The sequence below is a fragment of the Galendromus occidentalis genome, unplaced genomic scaffold (genome assembly GCF_000255335.2).
Source record: "Galendromus occidentalis unplaced genomic scaffold, Mocc_1.1 scf7180000075772, whole genome shotgun sequence".
Classification (NCBI taxonomy): domain Eukaryota; kingdom Metazoa; phylum Arthropoda; class Arachnida; order Mesostigmata; family Phytoseiidae; genus Galendromus; species Galendromus occidentalis.
In genome coordinates, this window is record NW_003803762.1 from 3904 (window position 1) to 12269 (window position 8366).

At 49.5% G+C, this 8366-nt stretch overlaps 2 protein-coding genes across 2 annotated transcripts; both read right to left on the reverse strand.

The window, feature by feature from the left end:
* Positions 1–3653: 3653 nt before the first annotated feature.
* LOC108864964 (uncharacterized) lies at positions 3654–4313 on the reverse strand. The gene has a single exon (XM_018641516.1). The coding sequence runs from the start codon at positions 4311–4313 to the stop codon at positions 3654–3656; it is 660 nt and encodes a 219-aa protein (XP_018497032.1).
* A 1249-nt stretch (positions 4314–5562) lies between these two features.
* LOC108864965 (52 kDa repressor of the inhibitor of the protein kinase-like) lies at positions 5563–8220 on the reverse strand. Its single transcript, XM_018641517.2, is given in 1 exon segment — positions 5563–8220. A coding segment is annotated over 1 exon segment (2658 nt).
* Positions 8221–8366: the final 146 nt, after the last annotated feature.

An 8366-nucleotide genomic window follows, 5' to 3' on the forward strand; every position in this document is an offset into this window, starting at 1 on the left:
CCGTTCGCGGTCGTGGTCTGCATCCAGAGTCAGGGATCCTACCTTTGTCAGGTATCGACTCAAGTTGTCTTGGGTTACCGTTTCACCGCTCGTATCAATTACTTTCGGTTTCCTCTGGGTAGTTTTCTTCATTTGCGAGATGTATTTCCAAAAGCGTATGGATTTTTCGTTTCTCGGCGCCCTAAGAATGTGATCACTCAGACGAGCGTATCGTTTCTCTTCTTCGCGTTCTACCACTTGCCGCACTGTCTCTTGGGCTAGACGGTATTCACGTTCTGCCCTTTCCGTGTCTATATTCTCCCGTCGCGCTCGTCGCCACACTCTGTTGGCTGTTTTCCGCATTTTCACCGCCCGCCTGATTGCGGCCGTCTCATAGCGTTGCCCATCCGGGATCGTCACTTTTCTTGTTGCCCTCTCTATGCCTATGTCTAATGCCGTCTTTGAGAGTTGAGTATCTCGAGTCAGTATCGCTCCCTGTCTTTGTTCTCAGTTCCCGGGTCGTAAGTTTAGCTAGTCTTTTTTAGGGTTAATCTCGTGAAGATCTTTCTCTGACTATTTCTGGTGTCCGTCATCGGGCCTCTACATGTCATTTTGAGGAGGTTATGATCACTCAATCGTGTCACCTCTCGATCTTCGTCGATAACCATTTCCAGAGTCTCTCCGTAGACTTTCTGGTTGCATAGAAAGTAATCGATCGTCGCTTTTCCTCTCGTGTACTGTCCCTTACAGATATCTGTAGCGTTCAGTACTATCAACCCATGGAGTTGTACGAATTCGAGGAGTAGATTCCCTCTTGTATTGTTTGTCTCCGTAAAAAGACACGTATGTGCGTTGAAGTCTCCCCCGATCACAAGGCCCTTCCCCATGCATTTGCTAGATATGAAGGACGATACTGACCTGAAGAGTTTCCGATTCGTGTTAATTGATGAGTGTTCGCAGTATATAGATATGACGACCCATTCATCTTCTCCTCTGTTTATAGTTGTCGCCGTCCAGTCTTGTCCCTTCTCTGTCCACGAGACGTCTATGCGGGTCGATGTCAGACATCCTACACCCCCACTTTGCTTGTCTTCCGGACGGTCCTCTTCGGTTGCTGCCGTTCCACGTGTATCCGTGGATTCTCGGCGGCTTTTCCTCGTTCATAAGTCGTGTTTCGCATACTAGGACCATGTCGACATTATTGCCCAACACATCTATTTCTAGCTGCGACCATTTTGACCTCTTCATTCTTGCCCCATTAAGATTGATGGCGGCAATCGTGATTGTGGACTGTTTTTGCGTGATATCACGCCTAGTCCGACGCTTTCTGGGACGACTGGATTTCTTCTCAAACACGATTTCCTCCCCTGTCCTCATACGAAGGCGATCGCCTATATCGGCTTGTCATCACCTTGTATTCTGCGGGTGGTGGCGGTCGTTGTTGTGTTGGTTTCCGCCTCTCGTTTTGCTGTGATGGTTCTCGAGGGCGGTATTCCTGAGGGCTCCTCGAGCGGTCGTGTCCCCTCCTCGGTGTATCCCGATCCTGAGGACGACCGCGGCCCTGGTTCTTCGCTCCTCTTTGTTTCCTCCAGATTGCGGCGCGGGACCTTGATCGAGACCGAGATCGTTCGTTCGTCGAACGAGCGCCCGATTGGGGTCTGTCGCTTCGGCCTCGTCTGTCGTTTCGGTTCCAGGGCTCTTGCCTGGCAGATACCTGCCCAGAGCCCCTTGCGGTTCCTCCACTCCAGCTCTGGCCTGAGTGGCTCCCTGATTTCCTTTTTCCATCAGTATATCTGTGGTCAGGTCCTCGGTTGCCTCTCTCCGCACTGTCGTTCCTGTGGGATGGACCTGGTTGAGGGCTCTGTCTACCAGAGTTCAACTCCTGGACCTTCTGGAAATATTTTTCCTCGGTCCTGGTCCCTTGTTCTTTAGTGGGTATTCCCACTTGCCGTTGTTGCAGCTTCTCTTCCTGCTGCTTCTTCTTCTCGGCCTGCCTCTTTTCGAGGTCTTCCCGGGCTTGGCGAGCTCGAGTCGTGAGCGTCTCTGCGCCAATGCCCATGGCTTGAACGAGCAATGATATAATTGCCTCGTTCGTTCTCTTAGCGCCTGAGGAACTCAGGGCATATGTCCGATCTTTGTCACTTAATTGACCCTTTCGGAAGAAATTTTCTGGGGCCTCGTTAAGGTATCTCAAGTCCAGGATACCGACGTTAGCGTCGCGTAATCTCTGACTTTCGATCAGGGATTTATTAATGCTAGGGGTAACGCCACAGAATCTATCTTCTATCATCGTTACCCATGTCAGGGATCGAATTGCTGGGGACCCCATTCGAGTCGCCACCAGCTCCTCTGCGATCTTATGATCGACCCTTAATACCGTCCCATTTAGCTGGGCTTCCTTTGTATCTTGTGCTCCCCCAATGAGCACGATGTGGAATTTGTTATCAGGGTATTTGGCGATAATACCCTCAACGGCTGATCTAATTTCTTCTAGTCTACCGTTTTTGCTCTCGTGCCACACACAGTATTGTGTGCCGCCGAGCATCGTCACGAGACCCTCTCCCTTGGGAGGGTGTCGGAGGATGTTGATCGACCTGTCACCGGCGACCAAAACACCTCCTCCTCGTGGCTTCGCCGCGTCGCTGTATCGCGTTCTGGCGCGCTCTTTTGAATGGAGCCTTCATGGCTCGTGCTAGGACCGGCTCTATCGGCCCAGTCCTGGCTCGTCTCCATGGTATCATCGGTTAGGACTATGTTCTCGTACTGTCGTACTTCTAACCGCAATTTGGCGAGTTTTTCCGCCATCGCAGGTATATCCCGCGGTACCTGAGCCAGCTGTTGCTCGAGGTGTGTTATTCTACGAATTAGTGTAGATATAGCACAACAATGGGGACCCGGCCCCGCATTCGACATAAGTCGAAGCATCTCACCATTGCAGTTGCTGCAGAGATGAATCCGTTTCCCGTTTTTATCAACGGCGAAAGTCGGTTTGTTTGATTCTGCCATCGTGCACGGTATACAGACACTAAAGTTCTCTTCGTGCTAAGTTCAGACAACCAAAATTATCACTTCACTGTGTCTATCTGATTGCTGGGTTCCGGGTATCCGGGTACGTTAGTGTTTATTCACTATTTCACGCACAAATTAGTTTTAAATTCACTTTTACTCGCAGTGATAGCGGCACACTTCCACCCCGTCTGCTCGCTAGCAGACGAACTGGTATCTCTTCCATTTTCTCCTGCCAGATTTGTGGCGCATTCACGAAGCAGAACGGCATTCTCTTGAACTGAGAAAGGCCGTCCGGCGTGTTTATCACGAAGTATTTTCGGTGCTCCGGATGTACATATAAGTAAGTGGAGGAAAGCATTCGATATGTCAATTTTCGAGAATATCTTCCGGATACTTGGCCAGAGTCTTCGACGGTGTGATATCCGCATGATTCACTCTTATCGAGTCTAGGCCGAACGCTCTCATCCGGTCGCGCCCGAACAAGATTGGAAAATTCGGCTCGCTGACCAGATAGAGCCGTTGTTCTCTGACCACGCCCGATAGAGTGACGTCGACTTGCACGAATGAATGCGGTATTACTTCCTGACCGTTTGCCATCATTAGAGTTACGTCAGTCGGGTAATGCTTCATCTTCGGATTGACCCGTACGAATCTACCGTGAGGCATCAAGGAATTCCACAGCCTGAGTCTAGTTCCATGGTTGCGGTGCCGCCCCCGATCTCTACCTCCATTTTAATCGGTGGAACGTCCGGTCTCTGCGTTGTGATTGCGTAGGCTCTCTTGGTCACGGTACGGATTCTCCCGCTGTAGCACGGTTTAGTGGTGATGTTTTCTGCGTTTTGACATACTCGCTCGAGATGACCCTGGATTTTGCACTTTCGGCATTCTGTGTCCTTGAATCTGCACGTATCTGCCTTATGATTCGCAAGACCACATCTGTAGCAATGCCCTTCGTTGAAGAACCCGTTCTTCTTGTATGAAGTGTTCTTCAGAATCCCGCTTGTTTCAGGTGATGCATTTTTCCAGGACCTGGTGTCGTTCTTCGCGGACCTCTCGAACGTCTTGAAAACTTCCAATCTGAATTTCCGTTCAGACACAGTTTCTCCTTCTTTGACAGCATCGTCCGAAGTCTTGAAATTAGCAGCTTTCTTGAGAACGTATTCTCGGATGTGGCTGTCTCGTAAGTCTCGGAGAAACTGTTCGATTAGGTTATCGAACAGCGAACCATCTTGTTTCCAATCACAGAATTCGGCATCTCTTCGTAGTCTTCTGCCGAACTCCTGCAAGGTTTCTCCTTCCGATTGCGCCACTTCTCGGAATCCCATACGCCTGACCCACCTCGATTTTCCTCAGTTGTAGATGACTTCTAAGGTGTCGATGAGGTTCACGTAGGTCAGGGTTTCCGGTTTGGCTGGGCTTACATGATCCTTCAATTTGTTGTATGGCGTCGGCGATAGATGAACTAGCAGGCACAGTGCTCGTTTTTCCGTAGTATAGTCGTTGAGGTTCAGAAAGTTCTCGAACCGACTCGACTTTTGAACGATAACCACGATTCATCTTCTTCGACAAATTTGTCGAACACGGGCAGCTTCTCAGTCATTTTGACACGGTCCTCGTCGCCACTAGGTAATATGATTCTGTATCGAATTTCGTACTGGGTTCGGGTGAATGAAAAGACTGAGATTTTCCCTTCGTTGAAGAACTGCCACGAGGGCTGTATTTCGTCGACTTAATGAATTGGCGCTGAATCGTACGACTCGCTCTTACGTCCATGTGCATCAAAACACAACAAAAAATGCTAGCAGAGGGGCCCTTGAGAGAGAGTTCTTTAATTTTTCGAACGATCTCTGATGCTGCTCGAACCACACGAACTCGACATTGTCCTCGAGGAGCATTCGAAGAGGCGCCGCTATTTCGGAATATCCCGGTATGAATTTGGACAGATAGTTTGTCGATCCCAGGAAACGAAGTAGTGCTTTCTCGTCCTTCGGCGGTTCCGTCTTTCTTATTATCTCGATTTTCTGTGGGTCCCCCCGGAGGCCTTCTCTCGACAATATGTGTCCCATTTATTTCACTTTAGGGACTCCGAGGCGGAGCTTACTGCGATTGAGCTTCAGGTTTTTCTCTCGGCAGCGTTTGAAGAATTCTTCCAGATTATTCCGGTGTTCCGCGAAGTTTTCTCCATGTATGAGTATGTCGTCGGCGATAACCTCGACGCCCTTTAGATATTCGAGAGCCTCCATTTGCTTGGCTTGATAGATTCCGGGTGATATGCTTAGCCCTTGGGCAGTGGCGTAGCCAGGATTTTTTTTGGGGGGGCGGAATTTTTTTCCAACTTGTGGGTAGGCTCACAGAATCATCGGATATCCGTCTCATATCGATGGAAAAGTCATGATTCGCTAGCAGCAATCGATTTTATTACAAAAAAAATAGAAAGAGCAGGAAAACGTTAAATTTAAAATGCCGAGAGGTCTACCTCCGTCACCGCAAAGAGGTAAAGTAGAACAAAGGGAAGGCACAAAACAATCTACTGACAACGGAAGGTGACTACACTGGCTGGTAGGCCTTCTCGACTCACAACATTAAGTTCATTCGGCGCTTTTGCTTGCTGGCGAATCTGTCGATTATGGATTCTATGTCCCACTCATCGTCTCGATGGATGTTCATAAGAGCGATGCCCGTCAATCTTTCCTCCGTCATCGTTGTCCTCAAATAAGTCTTCAGTCGTCGAAGAGTAGAAAAAGAGCGTTCCGCTGAGGCTACACTTGCAGGCATGACCGCAAATGCTTTCAGGAAGAGGTGTACAAGAGGGAAAATGTCAGCGTCTGCCGCATCCAGGGACTCCAATATATCAGTCAGTCGTTTCTCCTCCCTCTTCCACTTCTGCTGTCACAGCATGACTTCATTAGTGAAACGAGTCTCCACGGCAGTGCCGTCGGTTACGAGCGAATGATATTTGGAGAGCAACGTTTCAACTATGGATTTGACCTCGGGCATACTCAAGTTGACTACCTTAATTGGCATCAATAGATCCATTGTTTTCGTGATATGGGTAGCTTCAACCGTGAAGCGATTATCGAGATCTTGTATGATCTCATCCATCAGCGGAATATACACGGAAACTCGATAGTGTTGTTCTATGGAGGAAGTTTCGTGATTCGACCTGTGGAGTTGAATAGCTGCGATCCGAGGCTTGGTCGGAGGTATCTGCAGCTCCGAAGCCTTTTCACAAGTCCTAGCGAATGTGTCAGCGAAACTATTTTCGGCATTCTCTCGTTCCGCTTTGAGAACGGCAATCGTGTCTTTGATCAGTCCATTTGCACGCGAAATATCCATCCGCCGATTCTGCAAGGCTGTCGAGAGCGGCAGGGTAGTTGAGAAAATTTTCTTGAGAATGTCCAGAGTGACTAAGAACTCGAACTTCCTCAATCCAAGTAGCAGCAAGTACGCTTTCGAGGCAGAACCTTCGTCTCGCCAGAGCTGAATCTCCTCCAGTGCTTCCACGATTCGCGGTAGTTTATCCGCGAATTCCGATATGGCTCTATACTTCTCGACCCATCGAGTCTGACACAGAGCCTTCAACTGGCCTCCGATCAATCGGACCGAGACTCGATTTCGTTTTGCAGACTGGTTGAAGAATGAGACAACTTCTCTCATCACACTCATAGTGTTCCTGGCTTCCTGTGATTTTGAACACAACTGCAGTGAAAGATTCAGATCGTGATTGTAGCAATGACAATGCTCAGCATTCGTGGCGACCTCTCTGATCGTGTTCACGGCACCTTTGGATTTCGATATCATGATAGAACATCCATCAGTTCCGATGCCGATGCAGGACTGAGGATTCAGCCCATGCAGCCTCATTTTCGCAATCACAAGTGATCCCAGCCTCCTCCCGGTCACGGCGTTCTCCTTCTCAGAGGGAGAGCTGGACTCGGCATTCTCTGCTGCGATGGCACCGTAGGTGTCTAAGAAATCGAAGAAATCCTCCCGAACCACATTGCGCCCAGTGCTCGCATCGATGAAGCGAACGACGAAACTCATGACGTTCGTGTGAGACAAGTCGGTGGTTTCGTCGAACATTATACTATATACACCACTTGACCCTAACTTTCGCAAGATGCCGTCCTGGATCTGCTCGGCGATGCACTGGATCAACTCGTTCTGCACAGAGCTGCTGGTATACAGTGCGTTTGAGGCAGAAGATTCGAGGTGAAGCTTCAAAGTCGAGTCCCCGCTATCGATCATCAACCTCAAGGTCTCTCTGAAGGTCCCTTCATTTTTCGCATGCGACTCCGCCGAACGAGAGAGGAGCTCGACTCTTCCGCTGTCCCGGTGACCTCTTAGAGGAACGTTCTGTTTTCCGTGGTACATGATGGCTGTCAGCATCCGTGCTAATCGAGCTCTGTTTTCCAGCACTTGTTTTCGTCGATTCGAGTCCAGTATGAGGTCAATGCGATTCGCTGAATTTTCGTAGGAATTGATGAACAATTTGGCTTTCTCCATTGCTGCAATGTGGTAGTAAGCATCCGAGTGGGTTTTCAGCGAACCGTCCTTTCCGAGGAGTTTGGCGAAAGTTGTCAAAGGTCTCTCCACTAGCTTGTCGAGCTGAACTCTTTTCTGGTTGGCAACAAGCTCTGTGGCGAAATATGGACAGTACAAGCAGTACAATCCTCCATGTTCGGCCGAAAATACAGCCCACGGAAAGGTCTGAAGATACACTTCCTTCAGATATCGTTTTTCGACCCTGCCGCCTTTCGTATGCTCAGAAAAAGGAAGTCGGTAGTCAGAGGGCGGCTCCCAATGATTCGTGAGCAGCTGATGAAGGATATGATCATCCGGACGCTTGCCTTCTGCTTTGGAAATATGGTAGCCAATGTCGTTGATGAGTACACAAGGCGAACCGACGGCGCCGGCGTTTTCACCGTTGACTGTCTCGTCTGGAACTCGATTTTCTTCCGGCGGATTCTCTTCGACTTCGATCACGGGGTTCTCGGTCAGGCTTCGCCTTCTCTTATAGGCGAACCTCTCAAGGGTTGACTGCAGGCGCTTCCTCGACATAAGGCTGGCTTCACGGTTCACGGCTTTTCGAACACTGCGGCGCTTTCCTCTACTCAAGCAGCACGAAACCAAAATCGGCACGTTTAGCACGTGCAAGTTTGGCTGTGATGAACAGCGATGTGCTTTATTGTAGAAAAATATCGTCAGAGCTTTCAGGGCGATGTTGGTCATGCGCAGACCCAACAGGCAGCGACAGTGATGTCACGCGGCGAAGGGCTCAGGAATACCCAGATCATGGAAGTAGACACGGAAATCTAGATGAAGGAAATAGACAGGCGTCTTTCCGACACTCTCCGGAAGAAATTACGGGGGGGGGG